This window comes from Hypomesus nipponensis, chromosome 13 (genome assembly GCF_054491055.1).
Source record: "Hypomesus nipponensis isolate SF chromosome 13, ASM5449105v1, whole genome shotgun sequence".
Lineage (NCBI taxonomy): Eukaryota > Metazoa > Chordata > Actinopteri > Osmeriformes > Osmeridae > Hypomesus > Hypomesus nipponensis.
In genome coordinates, this window is record NC_140373.1 from 4,593,386 (window position 1) to 4,616,651 (window position 23,266).

The 23,266-nt window shown below is 47.4% G+C and overlaps 1 protein-coding gene across 2 annotated transcripts in view; it reads left to right on the forward strand.

The window, feature by feature from the left end:
* The window catches only part of LOC146259584 (rho GTPase-activating protein 44-like), a 41,394-nt gene that overhangs the window by 9,679 nt on the left and 8,449 nt on the right, over positions 1–23,266 (forward strand). For both annotated transcript variants that reach the window (XM_084669380.1, XM_084669381.1), the window contains exons 2-13: positions 15,717–15,756; positions 16,511–16,630; positions 16,918–16,994; positions 17,424–17,535; positions 17,772–17,848; positions 18,855–18,972; positions 19,103–19,171; positions 19,275–19,356; positions 20,453–20,580; positions 20,756–20,867; positions 22,628–22,709; positions 22,862–22,942. In XM_084669380.1, the coding sequence (XP_084525506.1) occupies positions 15,717–15,756; positions 16,511–16,630; positions 16,918–16,994; positions 17,424–17,535; positions 17,772–17,848; positions 18,855–18,972; positions 19,103–19,171; positions 19,275–19,356; positions 20,453–20,580; positions 20,756–20,867; positions 22,628–22,709; positions 22,862–22,942 (1,098 nt within the window). The remainder of the gene's footprint in view (positions 1–15,716; positions 15,757–16,510; positions 16,631–16,917; positions 16,995–17,423; positions 17,536–17,771; positions 17,849–18,854; positions 18,973–19,102; positions 19,172–19,274; positions 19,357–20,452; positions 20,581–20,755; positions 20,868–22,627; positions 22,710–22,861; positions 22,943–23,266) is intronic.

Sequence of the window (23,266 nt, forward strand, 5' to 3'; positions counted from 1 at the left end):
TGTGCTGAGGCGTCAGGTTTGGCGGTGGTTCAACGTCTCCTGCCGTGTCCGCAAAGACTCGAGAGAGGTCTGTATAGTGACCCTCTTCACTCTGGTGTCTGTAAAGACTCGAGAGAGGTCTGTATAGTGACCCTCTTCACTCTGGTGTCTGTAAAGACTCAAGAGAGGTCTGTATAGCGACCCACTTCACTCTGGTGTCCGTAAAGACTCGAGAGAGGTCTGTATAGTGACCCTCTTCACTCTGGTGTCCGTAAAGACTCAAGAGAGGTCTGTATAGCGACCCACTTCACTCTGGTGTCTGTAAAGACTCGAGAGAGGTCTGTATAGTGACCCTCTTCACTCTGGTGTCCGTAAAGACTCAAGAGAGGTCTGTATAGTGACCCTCTTCACTCTGGTGTCCGTAAAGACTCGAGAGAGGTCTGTATAGTGACCCTCTTCACTCTGGTGTCCGTAAAGACTCGAGAGAGGTCTGTATAGCGACCCACTTCACTCTGTAGCTCTTTCACACGCCCACTTCCTCTCATTCAGGAATGACAAATATCTCGCGCCAGGAAGTGGGCCGCTCAATCCCACGTGCTCCCTGCTGCGTGAGCACTCGCTACCAGAGCACTGTCCCCGGACGGCTGAAGAACTCAGTAGTTATTACCCCGAATCTGCCAGATAAATCACTGGATCATTGATCCGCGGGATATTGATACAAGAAGTTTCCCCTCCAGGTTTTTTATTACACTGAATATCCTTACGTCACTCCAAAGTACCCTGGGAATACCTACAGTAAGCACGACAGAGAGATTTACACTGATTTAGTGGGTTCTTTGTCCCCATACGTCAAGTCATCTCCGTGCTGTTTGTGGTTCCTGTGACATCGGGCTCCGAAACGGAGCCTATCTACTTCAGTCACTGTGGTTACTGCATGACCCAGCATGAAGGTTACTGGCTGTATGAGAGGGTTATCCTCTGGTTTCCCTCCTATCCTAATCTGCGATTTTAATCTTCATTGATGTCTCAGTGCATTATGTCTTTATGTGGTGGCATGCTGTGCACGTTCTATATTGCTGTCTGTTATTATTCAATATATGAATGTTCAGATATGGTATGTGTCATGTTAACTATTTGGTATCAACCCATATCAAATAGAAACCGGTTTGATTTGTTGAGTAGGCTACTCTGTTTTGTTCATGATCTCCTCTCTGCTTCATCTTTTGTAAAGAGATTTCAGAGCAGTCTTGATACCTGTTCTTTTTATGTGTGATGCTGTACTTGCAGTAATTCCAGCATTCTTAGCGAAACGTTGACTTAGTTTGGCAGCGGGCATAAGTGAGATTTTCTGTTTTGGTAACATGATTCTCTCAAGTGTACTCCTCAATCCGGCCTCCCACAAAGGCCATGTCAGCAGCTGGATTAAAAGGAACAACTTTTCGTTTTTTGCATTTGTGCTAACACCACAAAGTATAACTAGGACCATGAACAGATGTGAAGGATGATATTTCAGGGTAATCAAAATGCCATACTGTATCCATGGGTCTGTTGGACCACACCCAGGCTGTGTGTAAGTCAGGGTGGAACTGCAGGTCCTGGGGTGGGTGTGGTATTCATGACTCATCGCCAGATTTCCTTACCCGGAGTGAGGACTTGCAGTGGATTTCTCTTCCTGGCTCAGAGATGCAGAGCTGACACAGTTGACTGAGCGTGTGGCCACTCAGACCCTGCCAAACTGTCAGTGCAACACTGCATGATAGCAAATCTCTGTGCTGAACGTGAGACCTCATATCTTATCTCTCACACACTGACACAGATGAGATAGGACATGTCTTCCTGCGGCTGGCTTGTGTTGGACTCCCAGAGGGTGAACATGTTGCCCATGGCCATGTCCACATCCAAAACGAGTAGTTTTTCTTTTTTATAATTCCATAAATGCTAGCCCAAAACTCGCTTCTATGATCTGTAGCCAGGAAATCAGACAGCGGATGTTTCATAATCACCTAGCAGGTGCTCTTCCTAATGCATGTGGTGAACCAGACTCACTATGGCGTGTTTGACTTCAAAGCGTGCCTCTCTGGACTGTAAAGAGGACCCGACCCTCCCTAGCTGTGTTTTGAGCCGAATTACAAACAGGCAGCGTTCTAGAGCCTTCCATAGTCCCACCTCTCTCCTTCTGTCTCATGTCATTCCAGTGGTGCCGAGTGCACGTTTGAAGACAGATGAGAGGGTAGGGATATGCTGCTCGAGGGCCTGAACGCCGCTTCTCAGCCCAGGCATCTGTTGCCCAGTCGTAGAGCCTTAGTATGCGGATGAAATCACAGCTGACATTTTGAAAAACACGAAACTTGCACCAAAACAGAAGACGAGGCATACAAACGGTCGTGGTGGATTTGGTGTGGAGGCGAGAAACAGATGCTCGCTGCTCTGCCCAAGCCGCAGCCCTCCTCTGCCTTGATGGGAATTTAAATGATCCGAATGAGTGACACCAAGACGTAATTGGATCCAGTCAAAGCAAGGACCCTTTGTCATTATTTTGATGAGTCGGGCTTTGTGACCTTTCGAGATTAAAATTGGCACTCTATAATGGCACACACTAACTCTAATTGGCGTGGTAGTTCCAGTGACAGAGAACCACATGCCATGTTTTCAGTCACAAATGAGAGAAATCCAAATTATTTGCATTTGTATATGCAGTTACACACTGGATCTGTTGTCTACAATCTGATCAGATGCAGGACAAGCACGCCCTTGTATGTGTAAGCTGCTGTTGAGGCATACATTGAGATCAGGGGTTGATATGATTAATATTTCAGCGCGATAGGATGGAATGTGGGTCGGGAATGAGGAGGAGGCCTTGCAGAGAGTGCGCTGACGGTGGGCCATAAATATCCCTGAGTTTTAATGGTTCTGCTTTATTAGAATTCAGTGTCTGCGAAGCTGATGGTAACGGGTACAAGTAAACCCAGAGGGCCCTGGCCGCGCCTGAGGCGACCTCACTTCCTCTGCAGTCAGCGTGGCTGGAGGACGCCCTCTTCTTCAGGCTGCACATGGAGTAATGAAAGTGTGTGTAGGTGTGTGTGTTGAAGGGTAAACCCGTACGTGGAAATGTATGAGATTTTGCATTGCGGATGTTACTACAGAATAACGGATTACACACATTCTATTTGGATCGGTATAGTACCGGTTCGTAGTGTATGGCACCGGATTTGTTTGTTTGACTCGACGGGTTTATCTGGGAATGTGGCCAGCATCTGTCAGCATGTGCCTGTGCCCATGTGGGTGGTGTGTTACACTAACACCTGTGTCAGGGGAGCTGCAGTGATGCTGGTCCCCCGGGGACGAGGATGTGAGAGAAACATTCCACCTGCTGTTCTCTGTGTGAGTTAATCTGGCGGTGAGGGGAGAGAGAGATAGGACACAACTCCACTGATCCCACTCTGTTCCACACGGTCTTCTACGCACTCTCTCTCTCCTTCCCTCTATTCCACACACCCCCTATACATTTAACATTTTGTCATTTTAGCAGACGCTCTTGTCCAGACTGACTTACAGTAAGTACAGGGACATTTCCCCCGAGGCTAGTAGGGTAAAGTGCGTTGCCCAAGGACACAATGTCATTTTGACGCGGCTGGGAATCGAACTGGCGGGCGGGAATCGAACTGGCGACCTTCAGTTTACTAGCCCGATTCCCTAACCGCTCAGCCACCTGACTCCCTGCACAGAACACACACACACACACATACTGTAAAGCACACAAAGACACACTTTCTGTAGTACACACAGTTCAGGTTTTGTCTGTATTAGAGTCAATTGTCTTGTCTGCTATGTAGTTCAGTAGCTGTTTTCTCTTCTTGTCCACTTTATTGCAGGATGCTGAGCTGCATTCCCTTCTAGGAATGTTGCCTGGCTGTTTTACAGGCATTTCTTCAAGGGGTGTTGACATATGCTCCTTTCTGTCTGTTGTCACTTTTCTAATATGTATGCGGTTTCAAGGTGCCTTGGTAAACAGACACACCTCAGGCCTCACATAGTGCAGACGCTTGCTGCCACTTTCTGGAGACCGTGCTGATATTTGTTGATTCTGTGTGTCACTTGATACTTTCTGTAACTTTATTCTCCAGTGACGTAGAGCGTGTTGTGGACCTTAGACTCAATCTCAGTCTACAGTTTCCACAGTATGTCATACACTGTCCATGTTCAAACATATATTATGTTACCAAGTACTTTGTCACACTACAAGAAGTGCATGTACTGGCCTTGTACAGACAAACACACTCCTATGTAGATCTAGACAGCCAGCTGATTCTCAACACTTCCTTCCATTGTAGTTCAGGATCAGACTTTCTTGCACAGGTCAAACACTTTAAAATGAGGATCCAAGCTGCGGCGTGCGTTGATAGGAGGAGCAGAGTTTGTGGTGCCGTGGGAGGACTGGAGGGCAGTACGAGACATGGACCATGGATAGAGACACGCTGGGTCAGGGGTGCAGGGTAGCTCCCCATACAGCCAGCTCAGCATCATTAACCATTAACCAGATCATTCTACATTCCACATCCTCTATAAGCATGCAGACAGTGTTTGTGTGTGTGTGTGTTGGTGTGTCTGTGTGCAGAAGGAGTGTGTGTTCACCACTTCTCCTACCATGCTCCTCAGAGTGTGTGTTGCGGCGGCGAGGGGCATGTGTTGGTTTCTGCAGAGCATCACTTCATCTCTGGGTGAAAACAAAGCCCTCCGGGACGGATGCAGGATGGAGAGAGTAATCCTCAGTCTGCCATCACACTGTTTTCACTCAGAGGAACACTAGCAGTATTCTGTACTGCTGGGATTGGATCTGGCTGAATCATCCCATTTTCCAGTTCTCATAGTATCTTATCTCTGAGATCATTGTATCAGATCACTGTCATCCAGGGCTCGAAATTAATCTTGTCCCGTTGTCTTGGGGAATGAAAAAGATGTCTGGGACAACACAGACTTTGGGACGATGGACCATAACAATATAAAATGCACAAGTGGTTCAACACGTAAACACAAGGCGGGTGAAACATATCAACATATAACATTTTGTATAAGAAAACCTCTTTCAACCTTTTGAAAATATTTTCATTTAAAAAAAAAATATATTTTTTCAACCTTTCAAAACGTTTTTTTCCAAAACCTTATTAAACATTTATAATCTTTTTTACTACAGCCACACCAAGAATTGTGTTAGCCCCACCATGAAACAAGCAAAAACATTGTGTAATCTGTTGTGTATGTATTCACATTGAAATTCAGACATTGATTTGAGACCCTCGACTGTATGGATTACTTAAATAGTGTTGAAAATAACCTAGATCATGTCAGAATTTCAAAATGCAAAAACACAAGAATTTACATTTTGGAACAGTTCAAGTTCAGTTTGAGACGGTTCATTTTGCACTTCGGCACGGTACTGGGACAGTGAGGAAAAAAGTTAGTTGTGAGCCCTGATATCATCACCTTATCCAGCCTGCAATAAACTTAATTGTGTTGTTCTGTTATGGAGAATTGCTGTGTCTCCCCCTACACAACTACTTCTCAACAGGCTTTCCAAAGAGGTCCGTTCAACCCATTTACTCCAAGCACTAGCATATGTTCAAATACCAGATTGTCATTCACTGGCAGGAAGAGCATTTATCTAGGGAGTTTAGCGCTGAACACAGTTTTTTAAGGAGTATCATCCTGGGAAACTAAATTCCTGTCTCTGTCTTCCTGTGGCTTGATGGTAAATCAGATTTATTAGCCACTGGAGTAGAGAGGAAACTTGCCATGTTCTCAAACTGGAGAGTTTTTGTTTTGAGAAGTGGATGGAGCTGCTTTTGTTAAACACTTGTACAACTTGTATCTGTAAGATTCTGTGTGCTAACGCTAATTTAAGTCATCAGCTCAGGAGTTGTTGAATCACTAATCGAGCATGTCCCTTTGCCTCCTCCTCCCTGGGAAAGCACTGGTGTTCAGGGAGTGGAGCATGATGGGAACTACCTTTGCAGCTGCACCTTCAACCTGTCTGACCTGTAGATAACTGCAGCCTGGCACAATACAGTAACCAGCTAAGCCATTGTTATAAACTATTATATACATATATATACCTGCCAATTGTAGGTGGAAAACATCTATCTATTTTGCCAGTCTGATACATACACTATCTATATTTGGTCATTGGGGATGCTTTGACCTGATAGGGGGGGATTGTTTGTTTGTGTTTATTTTTTGGTGGATACCAAACTAAGCGTTCAAGATTGCCAAGGGTAAATGTCACCCCGAGAGAGGAGAGCCAGAGTGGGATGTGAGTGGTGGTGAGGCTGCTGCTGTATGCCTGCAAACAGAGAGCCAACAGTGACGACGGGAGCCACTCCCTCCCCTGTGGTACTGCAAAAGGGCACGCCAGGCTTTCATCATCAGACAAGGAGAAAGAGAGGGAGAGAGAGACAGAGAGAGAGAGAGAGAGAGAGATACAAAGAGAGAAAGAGACAGAGAGAGAGAGAGAGAGAGAGAGAGGGGGAGAGGGAGAGGGAGAGGGAGAGAGAGAGAGAGAGAGAGAGAGAGAGAGAGAGAGAGAGAGAGTCAGTTTACCATGACCCTTGTATCCCACCCTTTCAGAAACCTGGAGCTCTCGTCCTTCTAAAAGAAACAAACAAACCCTCCCTTAGAGACGAGAGGACCGGAGTTGGAAAATGCTGTCTGGCTGCAGCTGTCACCTGCTCTAGTCTGGGAAATTTTTATATTAGTGTAGATTGAAAGATGTTTAGTATTTAGTATTCTCTCTGCAATGACCTTTCTAACTTGGGATGTTTTCATCCTTTCCTCAGGGTGTTCATTTTCTCTCTTTCTCTGTCTCCCTCCCAACACCACTATTAGTCATTCTCTCTAATTGTTCAGTATGAGAACTTGGCAGAGAGTAGGACTCCACCGTGTCGCACTGAGAGCAGCCCAGAGAACCGTCCCTACAGCCAGCACCAGGCCTCTCTGTCCTCCACACACAACGCTGGGGAGAGAGGGGGAACAGGGAAAGAGAATGGAGAAAGCTGAAAAGAAGGTTGCAAAGGGAAAAAGAGAAAACGAGATGAGAGGGGAAAAAAGAAGAGGAATTTAAATTCATATATAAGGACATGTAGATAAAAAGAACTAGAGAGAGACTTACAGAGGAAGAGAAACAAAAACTAACAAGAGAGAGAGCGCGCGCGCGAGAGAGAGAGTAGCAATCCTTTATTTTCCCCAATGTTTAACCCCCCGCACCCCACTCCTGGCTGTGATTCAGGCATGATTATCATGAGTGAGAGATTTAGCAGTGTAGGGACCAACAGGCTGGCTGAGTTCTCCTACCAGATGTTCTTCACACAGGGAAAACAGGCTGTTTTTCACGCCTGCTGTAACATGTTGACATATTGGAGCAATCAGCTGGCCCGAACCAGGGCTTAACCTGGTGCTGTAGTCAGTTATGCTATTTGCATGAGCCCTAAATTCAGTTGAATTATTCAGCAATACCTTCTTTAAAACCTGAAACCTTTTTCAGTTGCCACGCCAACTCGTCGTTGCACTGGGCCTGGAGATGGCTTCAGCCCAGCCTAGGCATCCAGAGGTCCATTCCTGGTTGGTCTCATGTCGGCCTCAGACAAAGCTTCCTGTACAGGCCAGCTGTGTAAAGACTCCAGACCAAAGCTCAGGCTGTAGACGTCTGGGGAGGGTCTGTGTCAGCCGTGCAGTGTGAGGAAACGGCCAGTAGCCTGGTCAGCTGTGCAGTGTGAGGAGACGGCCAGTGGCCTGGTCAGCCGTGCAGTGTGAGGAGACGGCCAGTGGCCTGGTCAGCCGTGCAGTGTGAGGAGACGGCCAGTGGCCTGGTCAGCTGTGCAGTGTGAGGAGACGGCCAGTGGCCTGGTCAGCTGTGCAGTGTGAGGAGACGGCCAGTGGCCTGGTCAGCTGTGCAGTGTGAGGAGACGGCCAGTGGCCTGGTCAGCTGGGTCATGTGATTCAGTGGTTGTGATGAGGCAGGAGACGGCTGCAGACGTCCGTTGTTTTGTCAATATGCAGAAAACACACATTTCTACATACGCACGCACACACGGACACACGCAATTTCTATATACCCTTCACAATGGTAGACCTAAACAGGACCCAACACACCCTTGTCTTTCTCTATGTCGGAGCCCAATATTTTTAGCAGCGCTTAAATATTGATGCAGCCAGTACATGAATGTTTCAGCAAAAATCGTCCTTGAGCAGTGTTGCTGTTCTGCTCCGCATGCTGTTCATTCTGCCTCCTCATCCTGGGCCATGGGTAGTGGGGTCAGATGCCGCTCGACGTGAATGGCCACACCGTTTTCTGTGCTTATTCTGGAATTAAAGTTCAGGCTGTTTGGATAAGCAAGTCCCTGGAAGGATAGTTAAGACTTCAATTTGTTGTCTTTCTGAACTATCTTGGCCAGCGGGCTGAGCCCTTAAGACGTAGTCACTGTTTACTATGCAGTGTGTGCTCTGGGCTGTGAGGTCATATGGAGACTGAACCATGTTCCGTGCTGCAAGGGGGAGATTTCAGGGTGATATAACTGTTGGAAGGATCCACTGAACAATGGGGGGAGGGATTGTTCACAAAGCTCATCTAGAACATTTTGGGATCAGTGGATTTTTTAGGCTGAATGCACAGGTGTTTATCTTGGGATGTCTGTCGTTTCAGACTGCCTTCATCTGCCAGGGCAGGTCTGCATTTTTGTATCCAGTTGTGTTTATTTGCATATAAAGAGCAACTAGGGTCATGTAGGGATTTGTGAAATATACACACACACACTACTAACATGTATGCTCATGCTAATAGATTAACATTTTGTCTGACTATTTAGCTGACAGGGATACCCAGTAGGTTTGAAGATTCCATGGTGCAGTTTTATATTTCACTCCCTCTCCTTCTACACACATTACAGCAGAGCAGATGACCTTGAAGAGGTGTGTGTGTGTGTGTGTGTGAGCAGGATGTGTGTGTGTGTTTGAGAAAAAGAGATACAGATCTTAACTTGGGTGGCGAGGACAAATGAATGCTTGGCCTCTATCTGGCACTCTCACTTAGGACACCAATGTTTTTTTCATTAAAGAAAAAGACTCCAGTTGATTTCAACGCTGCATTCATCTTCAGACGACACCTCCACTCCAGAGCTTTATCCATCCTCTGAGTGGAGCGCCTGTCACCATGGCAACCCCACCCCCCACTCTCCCAGTTAGCAGTGAGAGTAAAGCATGCTGGGTAAATCTAACCTCACCTGGAAGAAAGTGGGGGGCGGAGGGTTGCCTTCTGTCCTTGAACCAGTTACCCTTTTTGAAATCCGTTTTGATCCAGTGGCAGATATTCAGTTCAACATGGTACAAGGGTGGAATGTCCATCGGTTCTTCCTGCTGGTGTAGTAATGTTCCTGCTTCTGTCGCTGTGGAGAATGTCAAGCAGTGCAGAGACACAAATTGAAGCCTTTCCATCACTAATAGCCCCTTCAAGATGCAGCAGTGCCTTTGTCATATCCCGCTGCTAGTCAGAGCGATGCAGAGCAGGCATGATTAGAGCTGTATTGATTGGAGGCCCTGTGGCAGACAGGTGCCTGGGAGCCTGATTGTGAAATTGAATGGTGTGATTAAGAGCACTTTAGCCCTGGGAGGCTCAAACACGAATGACATCGGCGTAATCATGCCTAGATGTCATGAGACGGTGGAGATGGGAAAATCTGACTATGTTGATGGCCTGCCAGCCCTCCAGAGAACACTGGTCCTGTTTTAGTGCACCAACTCACTAACCTAAACCCACTACAGAATAGCAGTGTAGAGTCTCTGGTAATAAAATAAGCATAAGTATATAAGATTAACATAAAAAAAAAACAATGAATGGTCTGTAGCAAGAGAAAAGGGGGAGAGAGAAGTGATTGGGAGGTTGGGGGTAGCAATAGAGATAGAGGAAGGAAGGGAAAACCAGAGTGAGCAGTCTCGGGCTCTGTCACTCTCATTAACCTGCTCTGTCCATTAAGCAGCCTGACTGAGGCTCCGCCCACCCAGCCACAGGGGCAGACCACAGGGACAAAATGGAATGATGGCATCTCAGCCTGTGTGTGAGCTGGCGTGCTGGGCTCTGCTCCTGATTCCGGAACCTACCGTGTCCAACAACAACACACACACACATCCTCCTCCCTCTTCTACCGGTAAGCGGTTGCCAGCTAGTACTGAATAAGTACTGCCATAGAGCTTATCTTCTTTAGGGTTGATAGCAATACAGAATATCAGCCCTGATCCTCCTGTACACTAACCCTGATTAACGCAGTTTAAAGGGATTTAGCTCTCGCTCATAGCTGTGGGGGTTTCCGTTTAATACGGAGAAAGGCCATCTAACAGTAGTCACAGGGAGTGGATCTCAGTGACAGCACACTAACGAGCTTGAGTCACTTTATTAAAAGGCTGCTTAGCATTGAGCATCCATTTATTGTGATGTCTCGAACAGCGGAGAGACAAGACTGCCAGACGCAAGATCTACTCTCAGTTTCAGACAGGAAGGCCTTAATGAGGCGAAGCGCTTGGCGGATTGGTTAATCCTTGATGAGACTAGACTCCCTATGTGTATTTGTGTCTGTCTGTCTGTCTGTCTTGTTATTAGCAGTCTGTTTCAGCCTGTGTTCTTTCTGCCCCTTGGTTTTTCTCCTTCGCATCAACTCATCCGTTCATCTGTGTGAAAAGCTGGTCGTTCTCATTATCCTGCTCTAAGCCTCTAGTTTGTATTTACTGGTGGAGGTCACACCAGGCCACAGGTTATAAACAGTTTATCGTATTTACAGTATCTACTCAGGAGTGTTAGCCATTTGTTTGCCAGGCTTCAATCAAGCGTGTAGGTAGCGTGTCATTTTTATAGGCTGTGCTTTTAGCATCCAAGATGTTGATTGAACTTTGGGGTTTGTTTGTTATTTATGTATTTCTTGTATGAAAGGTTGAAAACAAACTACACTGAAGTGCATCAAAGTGTGTGATTGGGTAGGACAACAGTGAGCATTCTCTCCCCACCTCTGTTTTGCTCTCTCTCTCTCTCTCTCTCTCTCTCTCTCTCTCTCTCTCTCTCTCTCTCTCTCTCTCTCTCTCTCTCTGTCTCTCTCTCTCTCTCTCTCTCTCTCTCTCTCTCTCTCTCTGTCTCTCTGTCTTTCTGTCTGTCACTGTTCCCTCTCATTCTCTCTCTCTCTTCCATTGGGAACTCCCTGTATGACATCAGAATCTGCAGCAGTGTTCCTCTCCCCTGGACTGCTGTAACTGCTGCACAGCCCTTCCCACTACTTATACTGACATGCTGCATGAAGAGACGAGGCCATTGCACAAGGGGCTGCGGTCTGAACTGAACCCTATATCTGGACCTACCCTACTGGACGCACTGCACTTGCCTTCCGTGACATTCTAGTTTTACTTGTGAGTAGTATTATACGCTGTTCCATTGCCTCTGACGGCCGTGGACAATATGTCCAGTATGTTGAGCATTTTCTAAAGGGGGCGTCCATGCTGTACTGCCTCCCCCTCCTCAGCTGTGGTCCCTACACCATCCATAAGGGCTCAATCCCCACATCATACGTCAGCAGAACACATACAGCTGACACTCTGCCTCCTTCAGGCTGCCTCAGCTGTATCTCTCCCTCGCCTGTCTCTCTGCGCCTCTGTGTTTCATCACCCAATCTCCAGCACATTGCAATGTTCTCTCTTTTAGCCCTTAACAGCTCATCGTGTTTCTCCTACCTTCCGCCCATACTGTCCTCTTCTCCTCTTCTTCTTTTTTACTTGTTACTCTCTGTTCCCTTCAAATTACAGTGGGTGTGTGTGTGTGTGTGTGTGTGTGTGTGTGTGTTATTGTGTATGTGTTTCCTGGCTAAATATGGGCCAGGAAAAGAAGAAAAACCCAAGTCTGCAGAGAGCTCTCTAATATGAGCTCTGATGATAGCACAACAGCTGTTATGTGTGGGATGTTGCTCTCGGAGGAGGCAGCCTCAGATTTCTCAGCTTCTCTCAAAGACTCTGTCCTGTGTGTGTGTGTTTCTTTTCAGGATGTTAAGATTTTCCTTCGATATTACTATGCTGTAGTCTGAATACAGGATGAGACCATAGTACAGAGATGATGTTTCTCTGGTTGTAGTCAGCCCATTGAATCTTGTTCTTGAGGTTTAATGTACTGGATGTACTGATGTCTGCTGTGTGAACTCCACCACACAGCAGACAGGAGGGAAAATGTTTCCTGGTGGTAATTGAGGGCGCAGCAGTTTAAACTCAATCAAACCTTCACACAGACACGAGGTGCAGCTAAACTATAGGCCTACTAGCTTTATCAGATATTCATTGGACTGTGCTGTATTGTTAAGGAGCTAAGGAGTTCCACCGGTTAGGTAGCTTCCTGGTAGCACTGATGATGTCATCCTGTCTTGTCTCTGTTTAACTTGGGGGGGGGGGGGGTGTATGTGTGTGTGTGTGTGTGTGTGGTAGCTTGTTCCCTAGGAGACAGTGTAGTGTAACGCTGCTGAAGCCCCTCGTTCGTCACGTCACCTTCAGAGTGAGAGGGCTGCAGAGGGATAGGTCTGGGCGTGCGTGTGTGTGTGTCTGAGTCTGGTCTCAGGGTGATGTAGCTGCTGTTATCCCAGCTTGGCTGCGATCCATCAAACAGCCCTTCCAGACAAGACGGACAGACCAGCCCCAGACCTGGGCTGGATGAATATATCTCAGAGAAAAGACTTATTGTGTGTGTGTGTGTGACTGTGTGTGTGTGAGAGTGTGTCAAGTTAAACTGATTACTAATCTGCTTATTAAACCGTGCCCATGTTTGTGTAAGAGAGTCATTACCTCATGCCTGACTTCATGCAGCAGTGTAAATCTCTTTCATGAGCCTCCCAGTGGCTAACAGCTTAGGGGTCCAGTCCAGAAGAGAGAGCCTGCCACAGCACACAGGCAAGATCCCTTCTGTTTCCAAGAAATAGCTCACATACTTGAATTGATCTGGGATATTTCATAAATGAGGTTAAGTAAATACATTAACAGTCAGACAAACCCTCAAGCATATTCATGCGGACCTCTCTCTCTCTCTCTCTCTCTCTCTCTCTCTCTCTCTCTCAGACAGACACACACACACCTGCCTTCATTAGCTAAGTGCTGAGCAAAGCCTGACACCCCCTCACAGGCAGGGTGCTGCTGTGGCTTGGGCTCCTGTGCCGCCTGGCTGGAGATGGAACGAGAGAAAGCCTCTGCTCCAGCTTCCCCACTGTTATTCATCACCCAGATCAATAACTGGCTGGGATGCCTGGCTGAGAATAGAAACAGCCTGAGTTATTGAGGCGCTGCTTTAAAGAGCCCGGCACTTCTGCCTCTTGGCCGTCGCACTCTCTGCCTTACCATTTTGCGAAATTTCCCTCTGTATAACTCCCAACACCTTTACCTGCCTGTGTACTGCTGTTCAGTTCCAATGGCCAGGCCACAGTTGGAGGGGGAGTGTATGTACGTGACAGAAGGGTGGGGTGGAGTAGGGGTGGTTGATGAGAAAGAGAAAAGACCAGACAGGTCTCATTCTTAAGGTGACCACCCCCCTGGCACACCCTCCTTACCTTTCTCTTTATTTCTCCATCTCTCTCTTGTTGGCTCTGCCATTTTCTAACACCAGTCAGTCTGCACATACTTCCTCCCACATGCTATGGGGATGTGGAAGAAAAAACTAGGCAGTTTTTCCAGGAATAGAACCTCACGTCGGAACAGCAATGCACTGTAAGTCTCTCTATTCCAGCCAGGTCTACTTTAGGTCTCGGTCTCGGTGTGGGTGTGTGTGTTGGGGGGAGGTGTATGTTTGTATGTGTGGGGGGAAGGGAACTTTCACAGATGACATATGGGTCTCTAGTGACAAGACAGCTGGATATGATATATATTTTGAATGTTATTGTGCTAAAACGGATCTGGAGGATGCTGTGTAGAATCGAATGCAGATATACACCTCCAGGACCAACAAGGGGTCACCTGAGGTCCCAAGAGCACCAGGGTCTGTCTGCCTGTCCACTGTGCCTGTGTGTTCCCTGTGTGAGGTGACCATGGGAGGAACAGATGAGTTGTGCTAGTGCTGTCTGCCCTGTGCTGTCTGCCCTGTGCTGTCTGCCCTCTGCTGTCTGCCCTGTGCTGTCTGCCCTGTGCTGTCTGCCCTCTGCTGTCTGCCCTGTGCTGTCTGCCCTGTGCTGTCTGCCCTCTGCTGTCTGCCCTGTGCTGTCTGCCCTGTGCTGTCTGCCCTGTGCTGTCTGCCCTCTGCTGTCTGCCCTGTGCTGTCTGCCCTGTGCTGTCTGCCCTGTGCTGTCTGCCCTCGGCTGTCTGCCCTGTGCTGTCTGCCCTGTGCTGTCTGCCCTGTGCTGTCTGCCCTGTGCTGTCTGCCCTCTGCTGTCTGCCCTGTGCTGTCTGCCCTGTGCTGTCTGCCCTCTGCTGTCTGCCCTGTGCTGTCTGCCCTGTGCTGTCTGCCCTGTGCTGTCTGCCCTGTGCTGTCTGCCCTCTGCTGTCTGCCCTGTGCTGTCTGCCCTGTGCTGTCTGCCCTGTGCTGTCTGCCCTGTGCTGTCTGCCCTGTGCTGTCTGGGTCACTGGAGAGGGGGGAGCTGGCTCTGGGATTGTCTGCCATTCATGCAACAGCGAGAGAAGCTGAGAGAAGCTGAACAGCGCCAGACAGTGACTGTGCACTTCTCCAGCGTGTGCTTGGCAGAGGGAGAGAGAAGAGAAAGCGTAGCACTGATTTATACTGTGGTCGACACCGATTTCCCATTTTACTTGACATGACATGTGACTCGTCTGTGTTAAACACATTCCGATGAGTGTTGATGACTGAATGGACATGGAATGTGTAAAAGAGAGTCGATGAGAGGCATGCGTTGGCCAACCATGGGACGTGAGTTTGCATCCCCCATGCCCTCCCCAACAGAATGCATTCATTCTCAAGATTGAGATCTTTGGCGTTACCGTCTGCTTGAGCTTTACAAAGTGACCGTGTGACTTTCGGAAGTAGCAAACCTTTGCGCAGAGATTCAAGTGAATGCTAGAAGAGAGACAGTGATAGGGATCAGGCTGGAGACTGTAGACTGATCAGGCTGGAGACTGTAGGCTGATCAGGCTGGAGACTGTAGACTGATCAGGCTGGAGACTGTAGACTGATCAGGCTGGAGACTGTAGAATGATCAGGCTGGAGACTGTAGACTGATCAGGCTGGAGACTGTAGACTGATCAGGCTGGAGACTGTAGAATGATCAGGCTGGAGACTGTAGACTGATCAGGCTGGAGACTGTAGACTGATCAGGCTGGAGACTGGAGACTGATCAGGCTGGAGACTGGAGACTGATCAGGCTGGAGACTGGAGACTGATCAGGCTGGAGACTGTAGACTGATCAGGCTGGAGACTGTAGACTGATCAGGCTGGAGGCTGGAGACTGATCAGGCTGCCAGATTACCACTCAGCTAAATGTGTCCGAAAGATACCGAATTTGATCTTGTCAGCCAAGTGATAGTTATGTAGCCTAGTTATGATTCTTTCCCACTCAGCGCTGCAAGGACTCAATACAAACATATGATTAAGCACAAGGCATCAACGTGGAAATTAATCATGCACATAAAATTGCACTCAATGATGTAACGATGTTGATTCAGCAGTATATGTTTTCCCCTGATAACTTGTTACATAATGAATCCTCACTCCACCCTCGTGGCCTGTTTCTTCATTACAGGGCTGAAAAAACTGAAGTGTTAAGTGAGGACCTCCTCCAGGTAAGATGCACAATGAGGCTTTGTGTGAGTGTGTAGTGTGTGTAGTGTGTGTAGTGTGTGTGTGTTGGACTGCCTTGCCTGTGCTGTGCCTGTTCAGAAGACAAGCATCCTGCAGTATATCTCCACACATCTATTGTGTGTGAGATTGCTTCTGAATTACCCCCAAGTTAATCAGCTCCAAAACTGTCCCTCTAAGCATGAGACACCGAGAGCACCCCATCAGGTTGGCTGAGACTGTCGAGCTGCAATTGATCAGATTAATGGACTCATAAAAGGGCGGTGACATCAGGTCCACCCGATTGGTTTTTGATGGGTGTTAGAAACAGTGGAGAACCCTTCCTAGGCACCACTTAGTGCTGTCAACACATGACGAGTTCTTACCTTTGTACCGCATGTGCACTTCCTCTGTCCTTCTATGTGCTTGGGCTGACTCATAGGGAGGCTTGACATGATTCTTTACAGGAATGAGTGTGTGAGATTGAGGGAGTTCGATGGAGTTAAATGTGTGTGACTGAGGGCTTGAGTGTGTGTGTGCATGTGGAGGGGTGTGTGTGTGTGTGTGTGTGTGAGTTAGTGAGTGTGGGAATATATGATGGTGCATGTGTGTGTAAGTGACTGACTGAGTGTATGTATGTGTGTGTGTGTGTGTGAGTGAGTGTCTGAGTGTGTTTATGTGTGTGTGTGAGTGTGTATCCACGTGGATGTGTGTGCGTGAAGTGGCTCCTAGCTCAGTGGACCGTGTCCCCTCTGGCAGGTGGAGAAGCGACTGGAGCTTGTCAAGCAGGTGTCCCACAGCACCCACAAGAAGCTGACTGCCTGTCTGCAGGGCCAGCAGGGCGTGGACGTGGAGAAAAAGTCTGTCAGATCGCCCTCGGTGAGTACCTATGTCTGTCAGATCGCCCACGGTGAGTACCTATGTCTGTCAGATCGCCCTCGGTGAGTACCTATGTCTGTCAGATCGCCCTCGGTGAGTACCTATGTCTGCCGTCTGTTTTCCGGCCTCTGTCCTTCTGTCTGTCTGGCTGGGCTCCACTGAGCTTGAGCCCAATGCCGGGCAGTTCACACAGACAGGGAGCGTCCGGAGTGGAAAGACAGCCCAGATATCTCTGCTCCCAGCCGAATGCGCTGGACTCTCTCCTCATGTTCTTTATTCCTGTGTAGAAGAAACTCCCTCTCACGACACTCGCACAATGTATGGTGGAGGGGGCTGCTGTGCTTGGGGACGACTGTCTTCTGGGGTGAGTACACAATCACACACACAGACACACAAACAGACATACACACTGAACACTAGAGTAATTATTTAAATTACAGATTGATTGTGTGGCACATCCATCACAGTGTATTTCCAAAGAGCGATGACATGGAAAGGCTTGCGGTGTCACCCAGTGAACCAGATATGATTCATGATCCATGATTTGCCTAATATGTGTAAGGGTCACTACACTTAAATAAATAATGCGTTCCTGTCAAACTAATGAGTTTTACTATTTTGCAATTTCCGACTGTATACACCCCTAACTGTGTAGCTGTTTTTCATTGACTGACTGTTTCATATGTGGGAAATTAATTATTGTCCTAGTTTGTAACACTTCCTGAATAATTGAAGTGTTCTGATTGGTCATGGGCGGTATCATCTCTCTGCACTCTCTCATTGGCTACCTCAGAAAAATGCTGAAGCTGTGTGGCGAGACACAGGACAAACTTGCCCAGGAGCTCATTCTGTTTGAGCTCACCATCGAGAGAGATGTGGTGGAGCCCCTGTATGAACTGGCAGAGGTACGAATCATCCGTCCCACTGCCACTAACTCTTGAATATCACAGCCATTCAAAGCCACCTGCAAATTACAGATAAGTGATGGCATTACAGATTACAGATAAGTGATGGCAGGTGACGAACCTCTGATAACAATACCGTGTCTGTTTCTGTCACATCTCCCACACCACAAGACAGAGATTAAATGGATAAATAGAGCTCTTTGTTGTGTTTCAGTATTCCTCTTGTCTTCTCTCAGGTGGAAATCCCCAACATCCAGAAACAAAGGAAACATTTAGCTAAACTGGTGCTGGACATGGACTCTGCACGCACACGGTGAGGGCTGGCTGCTGACAGAGAGAGCTCACTGAAGTGGATGCTTATCAAAGTGTCTCTGTGTGAAGGAGTGTGTTCATGTGTGTGTGTGTGTGTGTGCGTGTGTGTGTGTGTGTGTGTGTGTGTGTGTGTGTGTGTGTGCGTGTGTGTGTGTGTGTGTGTGTGTGTGAAGCAATGTGTGACTTGGAGACTGTCCTGTCTGGAGGAAACTCCATCCTCTGTGAATAGCTGGAAGGAAGGCTCCAGGTGAATGTCACTGAGATATGGTATGGCATATACAGCTGAAGCTTTTGCCGGGCCGGAAATAGGCTGGGCCAGAACTCTCCATGCTAAATTTTAGTGTTTTCCTTTGTCTTAGTCCTATGTCAACAGTGCTTATTGAATGTCAGCATTTTACAAATTACGACCAGTGCCCATTCAGTGTCCATAAAATGTTTATGCGAAAGCTTAACATCACTTCCTGACCATGGCTGGTCTGAGTCGCTTTTCATCCCCACCGCCTATTGTGGGTCTTCTGCTTTTACAGTCCTGTGAAGAACAGGCCCACTGTACCTCCATGCTCTGTCTGTATCTGAGGAATGGACATACCCACAGCCTCTCTCTGCTGACTCACGGTCATTACACGCACATTATGGGCTGTGATGCTGGGAAAATGTGCTTCGACTGATTTTTTCTCCTCCAAGGTCCAGTGCTGACCCAAATCTGAGCCAATTTTTCCCAGCGCCCCACTGTGTGTGCTGACTTCCTCTGGCAGCGATGAACATTATCTCTGCCCCATCAGACACTCACACACACTCCTCGACCAAAGTAGGATGAAGAGAGAGAGAATTGTAGTGAGGCTAGGGAGAAGTAGAAGTGAAAAAGGAATGAGCAGAATGAATGAGTCCAAGCGAGCGAGTGAGTGAATAAATAAATTACTGAATGAATGGCATGAATGAAAATTGGGACTTAACCTTATTCCCCCCTTTTCCAACACCCCTTTCCCCTCCTGCTCTCCAACCCCCAGGTTTCATCAGTCATCCAAATCTTCAGGTCTCTCCAGTAACCTGCAGGCTACAGGGGCCAAGGCCGACCACCACAGGGAAGAGATGGAGGAGGCAGCCAATCGAATGGAAATTTGTCGAGTCAGTCCCCCCCCCCCCATAACCCGCCACCTCCTTTCCTCACATTCCCTTCAGCTCTTCCTGATGTTTACCACACTTATAAAGCAGCCAGCTTCTCAAATGTAACGGTTCTGTTTTGGTGTTTCCCCAGGATCAGTTATCAGCCGACATGTACAGTTTTGTGGCCAAAGAAATCGACTATGCAAGCTACTTTCAGACAGTGAGTAGAGCATCCCATGCACCCTGGACGGCTCTCTGCCCTCGCTGCTTCTCCTGACCCGTGTTTGTGTCTTTCTGTCCTCCTCCTCTCCTCTTGTCTCCAGTTGATAGAGGTCCAGGCAGAGTACCACAGGAAGTCGTTGGAGCTGCTCCAGAGTATTCTGCCCCAGATCAAAGCCCAGCAGGGTGAGCCTGCCCAGCGTCTCTCCTCCCTAACACACCCTCCTTAACACACCCTCCCTAACACACCCTCCTTAACACACCCTCCCTAACACACCCTCCTTAACACACCCTCCTTAACACACCCTCCTTAACACACCTTCTCCCTAACATACCCTTCTTAACACACCCTCCCAAACACACCCTCCTTAACACACCCTCCTTAACACACCTTCTCCCTAACACACCCTCCCAAACACACCCTCCCAAACACACCCTCCCAAACACACCTTCTCCTTAACACACCCTTCTTAACACACCCTCCCTAACACACCTTCTCCTTAACACACCCTCCTTAACACACCTTCTCCTTAACACACCCTTCTTAACACACCTTCTCCCTAACACACCCTCCTTAACACACCCTCCCTAACACACCCTCCCAAACACACCCTCCCAAACACACCTTCTCCTTAACACACCCTTCTTAACACACCCTCCCTAACACACCTTCTCCCTAACACACCCTCCTTAACACACCCTCCCTAACACACCCTCCCAAACACACCCTCCTTAACACATCTTCTCCCTAACACACCCTCCTTAACACACCCTCCTTAACACACCCTCCCAAACACACCTTCTCCCTAACACACCCTTCTTAACACACCCTCCCAAACACACCCTCCTTAACACACCCTCCTTAACACACCCTCCCAAACACACCTTCTCCCTAAAACACCCTTCTTAACACACCTTCTCCCTAACACACCCTCCTTAACACACCCTCCTTAACACACCCTCCCAAACACACCTTCTCCCTAACACACCCTCCCAAACACACCCTCCCTAAAACTTTCTTCCTCATCTGGTCCTGCAGGCAGGCCACTGGTGTGGATGTCCACAATACCAGCCCATCTCTGGCCGCATGAGATCGTTTCCATTAGATCAATAAGCATCCTTTTACGATAATTCTGTTAAAAGTCTATTAACGCCTTGGCACATGACTAGATAACGACATGCCTGCCTGCTGTGTAAACCCTGAGTGTGTGTGTGTGTGTGCTAGTGTGCGTTCCTGTGTGTGTGTGTGTGCTTATGTGTGTGTCTGTGTGTGTGTCTACAGAGACATGGGTAGAGAAGCCGTGCTACGGGAAGTCCTTAGAGGAGCACTTGGCCCTCAGTGGGAGAGATATCGCCTTCCCCATCGAAGCCTGCGTCACCATGCTGCTGGAGTGTGGCATGCAGGAAGAGGTCAGTGTGCACTCTGCTTTGAATCGCTATCTAATTTCTAACATCTCTTCCAAAACGAAACCACTTCATACATAGTTTACAGTAAGGTATTGTATGGTATTGATATTGTATATTTCAAATGATGCAATGCCACACAGTGAGAGAAGAGGTTTCGTTCTGTCTGTGTTGCTCTCAGGGCTTGTTCAGAGTCGCACCCTCGGCCTCCAAACTGAAGAAGCTGAAAGCCTCTCTGGACTGTGGGGTGATGGATGTTCAGGAGTATTCCGCAGATCCGCATGCTATTGCAGGTGAGTCACCACCCCCCCCCCCCCCCCCCCGTTTAGCCTAAAACTTGGTCCCCATGGTTACATTTCTGTCTAGAAATTCAAACACTTCTGCCAACCTTAAAACGGACGTCTCTACTAAAGGTTAATTTTGCACGTCGATGCAGGCGGGCTCCGTAGATTACATTTTGCTGATAAGATTATGTTTAAGATTAAGTGATTTGCTTCCTGCAGTGGTACATATTATAAGGGAGACATATTTGCAACAGTAAAAGCTACAATCTTTCTTATCTGTTTCACTCACAGAGCAGGTCTGTAGATCCTAGTGACCCTACAATCTACTTAATATCTCATTGAGCTAAGGCAGTATATACTGCTACTTGGATACCTTTGTACAATTGTACATACAATTGTTCTGCACCACACTGAGGGCCTCATTAACTAACATTGCGACCGCAGCTTAATCTGTGCCTTTGCCCAACCACAAATAGCGCACGGTGTATTTCCCCATTTTGCGTGGTATTTATCAAACCAGATCCTCATCGGGCAATCGGCGCCATACTCCGCCCTTTGGTGTTAATTAGCGCGCTGTTAAAAGACGGGAGAAATCGCCCGCATGTTACTGCCACCATGGGTGATTCGAGGAAAAGAAGAAAAAGGTTCAGCGAACAAAAGATAGAAATATTGGTTCACGAAGTTACAGCTAACATGTAAATACACATCTCCACCCATCTCTTTGTGGCACACGCCCACTTTCCCTTATACCCTCCCAGCAGCGGTAATCTGGGTTTTTACTCAAGTGCGTTGCCTTTGTAAATACGGTTTTATGTCTTTACCCACTATTTTATGCCTGAAATGGGCGCAATCCTGTTAGTAAATGAGGCCCTGAGACCCAGTTTGAGCCTAGAGAAGAGGGTTCCCTGCTGCTGTCTGATGGAGCCATGTTTAACAGAAAGTACAGCTCATTTGCGACCCCTCTCCTGAGGGTAGAGTAGTGTCAACCCAGCTCTGTGTTCTGCATCACACACAATCCAGAGACACCACTATCAACACCACTGCAGAGCCTTCGCTAACAGGAGTTAGACGCCCTCCCTGGAGGTGCATGCATTTAATGTGTTTAGTTAGTGCTCCCTCTCCACACACACAATCATAGACACACACACCGTACAGTTACAAATACACATATTAAAGACATATTCTATATTAATCCACAGATATAATAACAGAGCCACTGCCTTGTGATCAGTACTGCCACATTTTGTGAGGGATCCTATTGGCTTCATACGTCACCCATCCCTGCATCCCTAGGGGAAGCAGACAGAGGGGTTTACATAGAGGAGAGCAGATACAATAATATGCGTAGCTGATTACAGCCCTCCGGCCTTATCAGTACTGAACGAAAAGGAAATGACTTTGTCACTCATAGGTCATGATGATCTTTGGTCAATGCCAGTCCAATAAGCACGGCTCTTATGATTCCATACGTTTACGATACGAATTTACATTAAAAATCAAAATCATTCTCGTGAATTTATGCACTGTTTTATTGAATAGCCAGCATTATACCCACATGCTTCCAGAAAAGACAGAGCTGGTTACTCTTGTGTTTGTCTGTTGACTTGACCTCTTAATTGGCCAACTACTAATCCTTTTATCAAGCATGTGTTTTGGAAATATACAATAGGATGATATTCTCCTCTGGACATAGTTTGTTGCAGTTGCACATATTGTACTTGAAACCTCCAGTCTATTCTTTAAGTTGATATTCATCCTCTGTGTCTCAGGTGCTTTGAAGTCATACCTACGTGAACTCCCTGAGCCACTGATGACCTTTGAACTCTACGATGAGTGGATTCAAGCTTCAAAGTAAGCCTCTTTTCACACTTACTGTATTTCTCTGTTTTAGATGAAAACATGTCCTCACAGTAAACTTCCCTTTCCTAAAAGGAGGAGCTCACTGGTCCTCGGACCAGATAATACTCCTTTCACACGGTTTTGCTTTTTGTTTGTCCTCCCAGTATTCCAGACCAGGACAAGAGACTTCAGGCTCTCCTCACAGCCTGCGAGCAGTTACCCATGGCCAACAGCAACAACTTCAAGTGAGTCATCTTATCTCATGATTTTTTCTCATTTTTCTCCTCTTTTTCACAACACCGACTTCATAGAATCTTGAGGGTTTTTTGTCACATGATCAAAAGTCAATTGGTGAGAAGATGAGAGGAATGAGAAACCACAGCACATGACAATGTCATCATACAACTGCACAAAAATGATTATTTTAAGGGGTTATTTTATTTTGGGGGGGGGGTGAAAATCTAATGTAGGTTCACTGGAATTATTTTTTTGATGCTCACTAAGGCTATGAGTCATTTGAGAATGAGCCATAAACCACCGTCTACAGGGCTCTGAGTTTATATCTGTCC